Source organism: Hemiscyllium ocellatum, chromosome 20 (assembly GCF_020745735.1).
Source record: "Hemiscyllium ocellatum isolate sHemOce1 chromosome 20, sHemOce1.pat.X.cur, whole genome shotgun sequence".
Lineage (NCBI taxonomy): Eukaryota > Metazoa > Chordata > Chondrichthyes > Orectolobiformes > Hemiscylliidae > Hemiscyllium > Hemiscyllium ocellatum.
In genome coordinates this window covers 57877658-57892709 of record NC_083420.1, presented here as the reverse complement: position 1 = coordinate 57892709, position 15052 = coordinate 57877658, and the positions used below count along the sequence as shown (strand labels likewise).

At 38.6% G+C, this 15052-nt stretch overlaps 1 protein-coding gene across 1 annotated transcript in view; it reads left to right on the top strand.

Annotated features, from left to right (window-relative positions):
* Positions 1-15052, top strand: part of rab40c (RAB40c, member RAS oncogene family) — an 86999-nt gene that overhangs the window by 68118 nt on the left and 3829 nt on the right. Inside the window, exons 4-5 of the mRNA XM_060840908.1 lie at positions 3484-3561; positions 14525-14747. Coding sequence (XP_060696891.1) covers positions 3484-3561; positions 14525-14747 — 301 coding nt within the window. The remainder of the gene's footprint in view (positions 1-3483; positions 3562-14524; positions 14748-15052) is intronic.

Genomic DNA, 15052 nt, shown 5'->3' with positions numbered 1-15052 from the left:
TGCAAAATAACTGACACACACTTCTGCTCACAAAATAAACACACCCTCTGGAGACTGAAGTCATAGCATGTATTTCCAGTGCATGTTTACAAACCTGGAATATTTTTGAACAAATAGTTGGTACTCTTTTTACTGTATCTCTTAACTTTATTGCAGTGATCTCCGCTGCACTTTCCTCAAAATACTGCTCCAAAACACATGCAACCTTATTTATAAATAATTAATTACTTGGTGATTTGAAGTTTTCCATCATTTAGCTGACTGTTCGTCCACCCCAAAGCCCTCCTTTATAGCTTCCCTACTCCAATTGTGCTAGTCACTGAACCCAGTGGACAGCTACCTGATAAAATTGTACCTCTGCACTCCTCTTTCCAGGCTTAGCAGAACTGGACTGGCTCCCAGTCCCAGCCCTAGTGTTTGTCCCCAAATCCTAGTCCAGTCTCGAACTCTATGCTGCTCTGGCCTTTTCTCCCTGGCCAATCAACAGCAAGCATGGGAGAGAACTACTTTGTGTTTGGAGGACCAGTTCTTTTTTTTTTCCATTCTATTGAAGAGGTTTTAAAAAAACTAGACTAAAAATGTTTTTAACTGAAAATGTGGTTAATGTTATCAAAAATGAATGAATTGTACTTGACTCTATATTTGATGCCCCTGACTTTGGTGGGAATGCATTTACTGTCATTACCCAATAATGATCCAAATGGACATCTGGCACCTTGTGAACGATTGACTGCTAATTGTAGCCTTAAAATGAGATTTAATGAGTGCAAACATAGAAAAATGATGAATCAGCCTTAACTTTCTGTAGCATATTTTAATGGGAAATCAATGTTCATGTGTAGCAACTTCACAAAACTTACAGGGAAGTTTTGTGGTCAGCTGCCACTGCAGGAAGGGTACTTTCATAAGAACCATGTAATAAAAATAAGTAGTAATAATCATTCGGCTTTAATTCTCATCTGATTGAGTAATCCTTATCACTGACTTAGTAGTACACTCAGACATTTAATTCCAGAACTGTTGGAGGCAGGGGAATCTAATCTTGCAAAGAAACCAAGAAAATTATACCAGTCAGAAATAATTTGAATTTAAAACCACAGAACACTCCATGGCTAGCTAATAATTCTGCTTCCGTAAAATTAAAATAGCTGTGAAAATAGAATTTTTAATATGTATGTTAATAAAAGGGATATTGCTGTTCCATTCAGTTTTATTGATTTCATCTTCATAATTGAGTTGTACATGAAATTTAAAAATACTGTATTTGTGAGCTAATTTTCATTCTGGCTGTTTGATTAGATTAGGTTAGATTACTTAGTGTGGAAACAGGCCCTTCGGCCCAACAAGTCCACGCTGACCCTCTGAAGAGCAACCCACCCAGACCCGTTCCCCTACATTTACTCCTTCACCTGACACTACGGGCAATTTAGTATGGCCAATTAACCTAACCTGCACATCTTTGGACTGTGGGAGGAAATCTGGAGCACCCGGTTTGCTGCAGTTTGCTTCCTATGTAAAGCACAGTGCTACGAGGCGTCCGTTAACGTCATTGGACGGTTAATGCAGTGTGATAGCAACAGCCGTTCAATTCCCACACTGACTCTGGTTTCTCTTAGAGATCTTCTCAACCTCACCTCTAGCCTGAGATGTGATGACCCTCATTTGATCAAGTTTTGTGTGCGCTGATGATTCCTGCCACTCGACCTCTGTGATGTTAAACTGTTTGCCAAATATTTAATTCAAAATGAGTTGTAATTTCCACTGTTTTAAAGGAAAGATTTGTAGTTGTAAATAACTTTTTTTTCATAAGTTCAGAATATAGCTAAGCACTTTACCGCCAGCAAACTACTCTTGGAATACAGTAACTGTTATGTATGCAAATATAGTACTACTGACAGCAATGTGCTGTAAGCAGCAGTGAGATAAGACTTAAATCTCATTTGATTTAGTTATGGTTGTTGGGAGAGGGAATATTAGCTTGGCCTCCAGAACTCCCCTGCTTCACTTCCATTCCAATGACTATTTGTTTGTCAATACATGTATATTGACTTAACTGCACAGAATAGAGAGATTTGGGCTCCTTTACCCTGTTACACACATCTGTCTTAAGTTTGCACGCCATTCCGATGACAAAGCTAGTGTCAACTTTATACCTGGGTAATTCAGAGGAAAAATCATGATTTTATCAACTGACATTGATGCCAAAGAGTCCCATCACCAGAGGCTTTATTTTCAGTTTGTACTCTTCCATCTTAATGGAATTTTAGTCAAAAATAAGTCTTGTGCCTTCAGTCTAGTTTGTGTGAATTGGTGCATACGAGTGTAGAAATGTTCCAGCTCTCTATCACCACCATTGTTTTATGAATCCACTTTGCTTGCTTTTCTTTGATGCAGTCTTCCAAAAAAAAAAATTCTCAGTCTCCAGGTCCTTTTGCTAATTATTATAAATCTGGCCCACTTGTCAGAGGGAATACATTCCTGTTTTATCAAGGATTCTGGTCTTTAAAATCTCTCTCTAGTCTGCTTATAGTCTTTTCTGTTCCAAGAAGTATCCTAAATATAGCTCCTGTTGTCTTTTAAAATGTGGGTAGGTTTACTGTTAAAAGATTTTTGAATGGCATCAAGGGGATAGTACTTTAACGTTAATTTACCTTGCAGTCTTCTGCACAGCAGTGCCCATATGTAGCCTAATGGGCGCATTGCTTATAGTTGAAACTTCTGCCCAGTCATAAAGTCATGACATCTTTGAAGTATTGTGACCAGAATTGTCCACAATATTCCAGCTGAGGCCCAACTACTGATTGATGAAGTTTTAGTGTTGTGTGCTTGTATTTATTCTGTTATCTGTAAACACATGGTACCCTACCAGCATTAGGTTACCTTAAAGATTTGTGTGGATATCAGGCCTTCCTGCTGCTAGAATTCTCATTTATGCCATTCATAATATACTGCCTTTCCATGTTGGCTGTCTGATATGTCACTTCTCACTTCTTCATAAATAAGTCCATTTGTTATAATTTCTTCACATCCTTAATTAACACATTGCGTGGCTGCCATTTACTGGTTTTTGCTTCCAAAATCATAGAATTGCGCTATCATTTAAAAAGTGATGATGGTAAATAAGTCTCATTTAATCATGTTCTATTATTCATGTTAAAGGCATGTCCTTGCAGCTTAGTCTTAATGAAGCTGCTTTATTTAAATTGTCATTGTACTTCAAATACTAATTGTGCAGAAAAACACTGAAATGAATACAAATGTTTATTCAAAGTTGTGGTTTTCAGAGGATTGCATTGTAACTCTGGGTTTTGTCTTGCTGCCTTGGAAATTCCCATTGTTTCCTTCTGTTTTTCCTTTATTCCCATTGTAAATTCAGGACTTGCTAACTACAGGTTGTGAATAAATCTCTATCTTAATGTATTTAGCTGTTTTCTTGAGAAAAAAATAATAGAATTGTAAATGGAAAATTGTTTTGTTTCTCAGGGTATACTCTTAGTTTATGACATCACTAATCGATGGTCCTTTGATGGAATTGACCGCTGGATCAAGGAGATCGATGAGGTGAGATGTTCTTGTTTGTCAATGAATAATGAGAATTGTGCTGGAGTTGCGACTTCAGCTAGTTTATACCTTTTTTTTGCTTGTGCTTTTTTTTGTTGCCTAATTTGATAAATCATGCTGGATTTTTTTTTCAAAAGCAAAATTTTGCAGGTGCTAAAAATGGAAGATATTAAAATGTGCTAGAAATAGTCAGCAGTCCAGGCAACACAAGTGGAGTGAAATAGCTAACATTGAGTCTCAAGTCTTTCATTAGAGTTTATTTCATATGAAATGCAGCCCTGCTGTGAAATTGAAGAATACAAGAATGAGCTACATTTAAAAAGACTGAATTAAGATTCTGAATGTATATAAAGAATGTGTGAAAATCACTATGCTTTTAGGATTGTGAAAGGAAAGAAGACATAATTATTTTATCCCTTTTTGGGTAAGCAAATGGTCTTGTTCAATTTCTACATAGTGTTCCAACGCTTAGGCCAATAGTTGATTGTCACAGCACCAATGTTGAGAAAGATTTCCTGTGAATTTGTGGTAAAAATGTCAACACTGCAAAACAAAGTTTTCATAAATCACTCAATTCTTTTTCTTTATAGAAAAACTGTTGTTAGACATTCACATAATGTGATGTATGTACTTCCTGCAGTTTGGTAGCAGCAAACACAGCCATTGTAACTATTAAAATGCTGGCACAGGAGCAATGGACCAAATGACCTCCTTTCTGCGTTTGTACCTTTCTATGATTTTAATTTTCCACGTGTTTTAAAATGTGATTGATTTCACTTCTTTCTTCAATAAGAATACAAAGATAACAAGACATACTGCAGAAATTTCAGCCTATAGAAAGCTGGTACTTCCATTCTATATCTGTTGTTGATTCATTGCATGTGCAGTAAATGATCTTAACATTTCTAGTCATTGTTTGTTGTTTGTCAACTTTGTTTATTCTGTCATCTTTCAATGGACAGTATTTCAATGAGGCTGAAATGCAAGTATTTTCGTGTTAATTGTACTGAAGGTTATGTAATACTCAGTGATAGAGATGTATATCACAGAAACAGACCCTTCAGTCCAACTCATCTATGCCAACCAGATATCCTAGATAAATCTAGTCCTGTTTGCCAACATTTGGCCCATATCCCTCTGAACCCTTCCTATTCATATACCCATCCAGATGCCTTTTAAATGTTGTAATTGTCCCATCCTCCACCACTTCCTCTGGAAACTCATTATATACACGCACACCCTCTGTGTGAAAAAGTTTCCCTTTAGGTCCCTTTAAAATCCTTTCCCTCTCGCTGTAAATTTATGTCCTCTAGCTCTTGCCCCCTCCCCCTGCCAAAACACCCTCCAAAAAGGGAAAAGACCTTGACTGTTTATTCTATCCAGACCTCTATAAGGTCACACCTCTGCCTCCGACGCTCCAGTGAAAACTGCCCCAGCCTATTCTGCGCCTCCCTGTAGTTCTATAATTGATAAAACATTGAGATGATAATGTCATGTTATTCCTGCTCGAGGGTGTGTGTGCTTTCTGCAGCCAGGATGAATGACTTATTTCCTGCTTTCCTCCCTATAGAAAGGGGAAAAGAAAACTAGCCTCCCTAGTATTTCAAAGGCTATTACATTGTCAAATTATTATCCTCGAAGTCCATAAATGGCAAAATAGGTAAAACTAGAATTTCCATTAAAATTGGGTTTGAAATTTACAAGCTAAACTGCGCGAAGAGTATGGGTAGATGGAACTTAATGCAGAATAACATCATCATATTCCATATGCCATAAATTATGCTTCATTTCTGGCAATTTAGCTCATTTATAGATCTGTTATTCCTATTGTGAAGAACAACCTGTGTCTATAAAGTGTCACCTAGTATCTATATTAATTTGCTGCATTTATGCTCAATGTTTGGGGGCAGGTATGAGAAATGAAAAATCCAAATGGAATTTCACCATTTTTCTAAAGGGCTGGGGTGTAAAAGGGACAAATATTGCTTTAGCTCAATATAGTCAATGTCCTGATGCTTTATTTGGAGTACGCTGCACACTTCTGTATTTACTGCATCTGCTGTGGCCACCTCTATATCGGGGAGACAGGCCCTCTACTTGCGGAATGTTTCAGAGAACACCTCTGGGACACCCGGACCAAACAACCCAACCACCCCGTGGCTCAACAGTTCAACTCCCCCTCCCACTCCACCAAGGACATGCAGGTCCTTGGACTCCTCCATCGCCAGACCATAGCAACGCTGGAGGAAGAGCGCCTCATCTTCCACCTAGGAACGCTCCAGCCACAAGGGATGAACTCCAGATTTCTCCAGTTTCCTCATTTCCCCTCCCCCCACCTTGTCTCAGTCTAATCCCTCAAACTCAGCACTGCCTTCCTAACCTGCAATCTCTCCCTGACCTCTCTGCCCTCATCCCCACTCTGGCCTATCACCCTCACCTTGACCTCCTTCCACCTATCGCATTTCCAACGCCCCTCCCCCATGGTCCCTCCTCCCTACCTTTTATCTTCGCCTGCTGGACACACTTTCCTCATTCCTGAAGAAGGGCTCATGCCCGAAACGTCGTTTCTCCTGCTCCTTGGATGCTGCCTGACCTGCTGCGCTTTCCCAGCAACACATTTTCAACACACTTCTGTATACCACTACTTTTCAAAAAACTTCTATATAAAATTTATTCAAAAAAATATATTCACTCATGGGATGTGGGTATCACTGGTTGGGTCATCCCATTGGTCTTGAATATGGTGATGAACTGCAGTCAATTTGGTGTAGGTATATCGAGAATGCCTTTTAAAGAGGGAGTTTCAGGATTTTTACTGAGCACCATTGAACAGCTGATGATATATTTCCAAGTTGGGATGGTGAGTGGCTTGGAAGGAAACATGCATCTGTTCCCATGGGTGTTCCCATGTATCTGCTGTCTTTGCCCTTCTAGATGAAAGTGGCTGTGGGTTTGGAAGGCCCTGTCTAAGGATCTTTTGAATTTCTGCAGTGCATCTTGTAAATGATACACACTGAACATTAGTTGTGGATGTGATGCGAATGAAAATTGGCTGCTTTTGTCCTGGATAGTGCCAAATTTCTTGTGTTATTGGAGTTGTACCCATCCAGGTGAATGGCAGGTGTTCCATCACGCTCCTGACTTGTGCCTTGGGAATTTGCCTGGGTTAAATGCGAAGCAAATTCGTGACACCATTAGCTGGGTTTTAACAAAAAAAATTAGAATGTAAAATGTTAATTAGTGTTTGCAATTTTCAAAATTTTGAGAGAACTGGATTGAGTGGGTGCGGGACGACCGTTGCTATTTGTAAGGGAGTTTCTTTAAAATCAGCGCATTCCATTGTGAAGTGAAAAAATGTTTGGGAATTGATATGAAGTCTGAGATCCATGCGTTTTTGATAGTCAGACGGTATTATGGACTAGGAAACCATATGGAGTTAGGTTGGTGCTATTGAAAGCATTGACCTTCAGGATCTGAATGGACTACTCCTGTGTCAACATCTTTCAGTCTTTTCCTCCACAACCGGAAAAATGCTTGAGATACAAATTATGAATGCATTTGACATAGTTAATCAACACCATGTTGGGCTAGATTAGCCTGGATTTCCAACCACCTAGAAAATACAGAAGAGCATAAGACCCTTATCTTGTATCACAAACTATTTAATCTGTTGCTTTTCCAGCTTCATTTTTTATATCGACATCCTGACTTCCAACATAAAGTGCCACTTTTGTCACCCTAATTTTACCAGTTCATTCTCTATCAATCATTTCTAAACCTAACTCCTCACCTAGTAATTTTCCCAGTTCAGTATTCAACAAAGTCAAGTTGACTCGTTTTGCTCCTGTTTAAGAAAGCAGTTTCATCAACTTTTTCAACTATAGGTCTATCAGTAACCTTTTCAAGAATCCCTTATTAACTTGTTCTAATTGTGTATCCTATTCCCTACTTCTCTCATTGCTTACAAACTCTGCAACTATTAAGGAACAATGACATATTTCCAAAGGCTATGCTTGTTGACATCTGAGCTGTTTGGGTGGTGTTGGAGTTATACTGACAAGGAGAATTATTAGACTCTGATCAGCTATTGTAGCCACACTACCAACAGTATATGGCTGGCTTAGATCAGTTTTGGGTTAATGGTAACCTCCAGGATGGTGGGACTCAGTGGTAATACAATTTTTTAAATTTGAGGGATGATGGTTAGGTTTCTCTCAAGTTTGAGAGTTATTTCCTGACTTGAACTCTAACTCAATTGCAAGTTATCCAGCTAAATCTGGATGTCGTCCAAGTCTTGCTGCAAATGGGGATGGACTGCTTCACTATCCGCAGAATCAAAAATGAATAGCGTATTGCTGGATGTTGCAAATCATCAATGAACATGCCCATTTCTGACCACCTTTTTTTTTATGATGAAGGGAATGTCATTTAAACATTTGAATGTGCTTGGGCTTAGGACTATCTTGAAGACCACTTGCACTGGGGTGCACAGATTGTTGGAGGTCAATCAGCTCAATCTCTCTTACCCTTTTTTAAACTAAATATGATCCAAACAGCAGAAAGGTTCCCTTGTTTTTGCCATCTTTACACTCTCTCTTTCCTAACAATTGGAAGCAGAGTCTTTCAGCTTTTTTAAGGCAGATGTAGACTGATTCTTGCTGGTGTGGAAAGGTTATTGGTAGGCGTTCATGCAGAACAGGTTGGAGATAACACTGACCATCAATTTGATCAATTACCACAGAGTCTATTTTTGATCAAGTTGTATTTGTCCTTTTTTGTGAGCAAGATGTACTTGGGTAATTTTCCATACTGCTATGAAAATGTCAGTACATGAACAGCTTGTCTTAACAGTTATTTCTGGAGCATAGGCTTTCAGTATTATTGCTGGCACTTTGTCAGGGCCCATCGCTTTTGCAGTGCCTAATTCCCTGAACACTCTTGATGCCATGTGAAGTGAATTGGATTGGATTGACTGAAGGCAGGCAGCTGTGATGCCAGAGGTCAAAGTGGATCACCACTCGGGATGGATGCAAATTCTTAAAACTTGTCTATAGCATAATGTGCTGAACTTGCCCATCATTGAGGATCAGCATATTTCTATTGTTTAGTTATCCACGATCTGTCACAACTGGCTGTGATAGGACAGTAGAGCTAGATCTGATGTGTTGGTTGTGGAATTGCTTAGGCCTATTGCATGCTGCATCTTCAGATAGCATGTATATAATGCTGTGGTGTGGCTTCACTGGGTTGGCAGCTCCTTTTTTAGGTATGTTTGATGTTAGTACAAGAGGCCATGCCAAGACTTTCTTAATTGGATGGGGGATCTCCTGGCCTAATGGTAATGTTGGGGGATGTATGAACTGAGTTTGCAGATTTGTGGTTGAGTACAATCTGCTGCTGATGACCTATAGCAACACTTATATGCCTTGTATTTTGTTGAGTTCCTCAACACATTATGTTTGTGGTTATAATTTCTTCCTTTAATTTCCTTTTAATCCATCTGAGGTGTTCTGCATGGTTAACCCACCTCAGTTGTCTCTCCTCAGTGGTTTTCTTTTCCCTGTCACAGCAGTGTGTTGCTTAGTTGCTGATTCAAGATGGTGTGTATATCTCCTTCAATTACCTTTTTGGTCTGCCTTACAGTCTCCTGCTTAATCCTTTTTTTTCCACTTTGGAATAATTTGTAAGCCTCAGACTGGTTTTCATACTATTACTGATCACACTTGACTTTATCATTGTCACCACCCCCCATTTTAAATCATAAACTAATCTATGGAAAGACTGAAGCCATCATATCCTGTTTCTGTCAAAAGTTCCACGCATTAATACATTTCCCTCTGGATGTTTGCGAAGGCTGAAACATTGTGTAAAACTGCAGTATCCTGCTTGACTTTGAATTGATATTCAAATCCCACATTTCTCCTCATTCTATTACCTACATTCACCATTCCCTAATTTCTGCTGCCATGGAAATACATTATCCACATCTCAATTATTCCTAATATTACTAAACTTAGTAGCTCGGATACAAATGGCAACCTCCTCTGATTATCCATCCTTTGGTCAGTGAAGGTCAAAACCTTGATCTGTGTAGATTCCTTCATAGTAATACTCCTTAATATCTCTGCAATCTTCTGCAGCCCTACTATCTTCTGTTGTACAACCATTATACTCTTTTTTGAAACTGGCATTTGCATTCCTATTCTGACTGCTCCACCTGCATTGATGGAGCCTTCACATCCCCCTCAGTCCCACACATTGGTGCAAACTCCTACATCCTGTTGTCTTGCCCTTTCTTTAAAAAGTATTCTTGCAACCTAGTTTTCTGTAAATTCTTAATCTCCTGTTTTCCCCCTGCAACTGCACCCACATCCTACCACTACCACTAACATGGTTCTGTCAAGTGCTTTGGGATATTTTGACTTTTAGATGATATTGCGAATATGAAGCTGTGTACTTTAATGTCTGGTTGCTGAGATTAGCTAACTTGCACATATGAGGGAACAACTGGAAAGCTCTGTCTGACTCAGCTACTTCCTTGATAAGCTCCCCTAGATACCAGGGAAGAATGCTGTACATCTTTAGGGATTAGGTTTTTAATTATTGTAAAGGATACTTGTAGGGTGTGGTGAGTAAATGCTGAAGCTAGAGCCTTGTAATTACACGAGTCATTGCAGAATGTAAGGTCTAATAAAGGTGGCATTGCTTTTTGTATTGCAGTATCTTTCAGCAGCATGACTAGAAAAACCTGTTAAAACACTTTAAACTGAAATGATTGAACATTTTGGCGGCAACCAATTGCAACACGGATCACACATTTACCATCTTTTAAATGAAGTAACTGGAATCCATTTTGGAAATAATCTTTTAATGGCATAGCCTATTCGTGCTGTTGTACTCCTGTCATATTCCAACAGTCTTATTATTTATACATGGATTGCTGCAAAGTCAGCAAATCCTAATTTTATTATTGGTTTTTAATGTCTGTATGCAAATGTGTATTGAAACAAAATGTATGATTCTGGAATTCTGCAGAAAACTTATTTCAAAAAGATGGGTTAACAACTGCATTGAAATAGCATACAGAGGAACATACAAATATTTTTAAAACATTTGTCTAATATTAGCAGTAGTTACATTAGAAGTTTGTTAAAGATGTTATAATCCCAGCTGATGTTACTACTTGCCAAGTCCGATCCCTGAATGAAATCTGGCCTGATTAATTACATGTTTTTGCTGAACTTAAGATAGCAGTCATTCACGGAAACATAAGCAGCCCAGACTGCAGATTTAATTTTAACAATAAAGCTAAAATTAAGTATGCAAAAAAGTGAAATAAAATAAAACAAGCTAAGCTATCTAAATATAATGTGGCTTAAAAGATTTCAAACACTCCAGTGTAACACATGCTCGTCCATTCCTAAGCACTAACATTTTTAATTAAAATCCAGAGTAACTTTCCTTTGCCATCAAATCTAGAGGTCGACTTAACTTTCTTGACAATTCCAGTCCTGTGATAAATGTGAAGCTCTTTTATTTTGACTCGGACAACTGAGATATTTGATTATTCAAAACTGAGAAAGTCTATGTAAATTTCAAACCAAACATTGGTCTGCAGATCTGTAGCTTGGGACTGGTTGGATTCATTGTTTATCTGTGAGAGAGTTGGGATGCAGGTTGGAAGGTTGGGCTGGGGGTAACATAGCTGCAAAGGCGATGGGGAGTGATTGTGATAGGTGGGAAGGAAGATGGACAGGTGGGACACTTCAAGAGGGCGGTGCAAAGTTGGAGGGTTGGATCTGGGAGGAGAGATGAGGTTGGTCTGTTCACCGAGCTGGCAGGTTTGTTGACAGGCATTTCATCCCCTTTCTAGGTGACCTCATCTGTGTTGTGTTGCCTCCAGTGAAGCACTGCTGTACTGTTCCACCTTGAATTGATGTGGTCCTGTTTGAGCTGTTTCCAATTGGTGCAGGTTTCAGGTTTTCCATTGACCTGAACCATTTTACAAACCGTTGCAAAGTATTTGTTGACAGAGTCAGAGGATGAGTACCAGGAATGCGTCCCTTGCTGTTCTTTGTTTGACCTGACCTAGTATCATTGTTTTGTCCCAGTCAAACTCATGGTTCCTGTTCGTGTATGGATACCAGGGAGAGTTGGTTATGCCATTTGGTTGCTAGTTGGTGTTCATAGATGTGGTTCACTAGCTGTTTGCCTTCCATAGTGCTTAGTGCATTCGCTGCATGGGCTTTTGTAAATGACATTGGTTTGGAAGTTTTCATAAACTGAAAACTCTTACACTGAATTATTCTAATCATTAACTACTCTGGCCAAACTTCATTTTTTCTGGGAGAAATGTCTCTAGCATTTAACTTCAGTCAGGTCTCTTCCAAAATAATTCAAAAGCTTTCAACTAAACCTGCATACCTTCAGTTTAAAATACAGACTCCTCAAACAAATTATATGCATAAAAATAAACCTTTCATCACAAGAATAAACTAGCCTTGGATAATTCACCTCTGCCATGTGTATGGCAAATAAGGCAGACTCTGAATTTGAATGGAAATAAATTGAGCTTTTCTCATTTTCTGGATTAGATGTAATGCAGTAATTATTCCATTCTCTTATGAAAGCCTGTTAAGTAAATGTAAACAGAATGAAAAAAATCCTGAGTTCAGGAGTATTCATAAATACCTACATAAATAACAATGTTAATCTGCAGAGTTGCCTTGTAGTTGTGAGGCTATTCCATTTTTGAAATGATCTTTATCAATTTACAATGCAAGAGCTGTTTAGACTTCATTTGTGTAGATGACATGATTGGTATAACTTTGCTAATTTGCTGAACCGTCTTTGAATCTGTTCACTTATTTGCCAGAATCTTGACCAATTAGTCAAAAACTGCCTCCTTTCGTTTCAGGGGATACAATTTTTAATGTTCCAAAGAATTCAAATCAACGAACATAATTGTTTTTATTTTAGAATTTTCCAAAGTTATGGCCATTTTAAAAAGGTTTTGAGTAAAATCACTGGCCATATAGAAATACTTGCAGTTTAAGGGAGATTATTGTATTTTTGGTGTAGGGCAGAGACCGTTCACTGCAGAAATTGCTTGTTATTTCGCTAGTATGTTGCCGTTGAAAATACAGTAGCACCTCAACATACAAACGACCCGTTCACGAACAAATCGATTTACGAACAGGATTGTACGTAAAATTTTGCTTCGTACATACGAAATTCAAGGTACGAATGCAGGTACGAGTGCAAAAAGCTCGTGTGCGACCACGTGGTTTCATTGTTCTGCTTTGCTACGCGCTTGTTGAACGCAAAAGCTCTTGGGTCCCGCGCGATCTCATTCAGTTCACCTTTGGCGCATGCACTGTAAACAGCATTCGTTGCTATGTCCAAGCATTCTTGTGCTATCCGAACAATGGGGAAAAATTGATTCAGTTCGCAAACTTTTCGGTTCGCGAACCGGGTCCCGGAATGGATTAAGTTCGTAAGTCGAGGCGCTACTGTACCTGTTTTCAAGAATATTCTTCTGGCAATCGTAGATCAGTTACATTTTAATAGGAAAATGTTATTATTCCAGACATTAGAATCATAGCCACATAACATTTCAATGCAGATTGGTTAATTATCTTCTGAATACATATTATGGTTGATAATATTCTAAAAGAATGATGGGCAGTCATTTCTGTAACATTAAAATTGTTCATCCTGACAGATTTAAAAACATGTGAGGATTTTTTTATTCTAATCTTAAAACTCATTTTTCTTTTTAGTGCAATTTATAAATTAGGAGGTTCACCTGATCAGTACTGCTTCTGTTTTTCATTCAACACAGTTACTGCATTTTCACCAAGATTTGAGTTATTTCAATTCTGCGTTTAAGTCTTTTTAAAATGCTTCCTCCTTCCTACCTGTCTTGCTGCCCTTTGCCAAGCCCTGGGTGTGAACAGTGGCTTTAGAGAGGTGTAGTGAGAAGCAAGAATTGAGTGTAATGGGAAAGGGGAGTAGTGAACATGAAGAAATGAGGAGTTCAGCACAGTGGATCAACAAATGGAAGGGAAAAAGGGAATCAGGAGAGAAAAGCAGTAAGTAGGAGAGAATGAGAAGGTCAGAAGAAAGAAGCAGCTTTTATGTAGCATGCTTCAGATAATTTACTATGAAGCATGAATTTTGATGTTGTGCCAGATGAGATTTGGATGTTTAACCAGAAGTTTGGTTGGATGGATTTTTAAAAGAATCATAGTAGGAGCGCAGGTGTTTAATATTTGTGCTTTTTATGGGGGTGGGTGGAGGCCCTTGGCAGATGACAATCACTTTTTTTCCCCCTTTTGGCTATGTCAAAATCAGAGAAGATACCATAATTGGATGATTGCAGATATTTGAGTGGTATAGGACTGGAGCAGTTCCAGAAATGGAAAGTGAGGCCAGGAGGGATTTGAAAATAAGGATGAATTTGAAAAACCTAGTGCAAGAGAAATTCTGCAGCACTTTTTTTTTTATTTTAGATTTCCAGTACTCGCAATATATTTAAGTGAGGCATTATTGAACTGATAGCCAAAGTAGATCAGTGAGAACAAGGATGCTGGATTTACAGGACTTTGTATGAATTATGATGTAGGCAGCAGAGTTTCTAATGTACTAAAGTTTATGGAGGTCATTGTGGAGAGCAGTAAAATATTCAAAGTTAATGTTTTTTTATTTTCAGAAAGGGCATTAACATGATAGGACCCCTGACAGAGTCAGCATGTATTGCACTCTAGTCTGTGGGGCTTGGAGACCAAAGTGCTGTCTGGCTAAGTTTCCTATTGTCTGGATGTCCATTAGAAGTAATTTACACCAGAAACTAATTTTAAAGGATCAAAATTGCTTTTTGAAGAAAGACAATCTAACTGATTCAGCACAATCAAATGTGCAGCGTTCAAACTAACATTGGTTTCATACTTTATCTTCTCAGCACGCTCCTGGTGTACCGAGAATTTTGGTTGGTAACAGGTTACATCTTGCCTTCAAGAGGCAGGTTCCCACTGAACAGGCACGAGCCTATGCTGAAAAAAATGGGATGACATTCTTTGAAGTCAGTCCACTCTGCAACTTCAATGTAACTGAGTCATTCACCGAGCTCTCTCGGATTGTGCTGATGCGACATGGCATGGAAAGGTTCTGGAAACCAAACAGAGGTGGGGAATGTTCTCTTTTTTCATTTTTTTTTGGGGGGCTTTTAAATAGAATACTTAACTTATTTTAATGTATGTTTAATACACTGATCAATGGGAAGAAGTGTTTTTTTTCATAGCTTATCTGAACTAACCTTTTTGCTCCTGCTTGGAAGTCTGACGAGATCAAGATTTGTCTCTGCTCTAGTACTTTCATGTTTGAAATAGAATTACCATCTAGACTTGTGTGTGCCAGTTGAGTGTGGTACGACGGGGCCACCAACACCAGTAAAATTTCATTTATTCATAACTGCATAAAATAGAAGCAA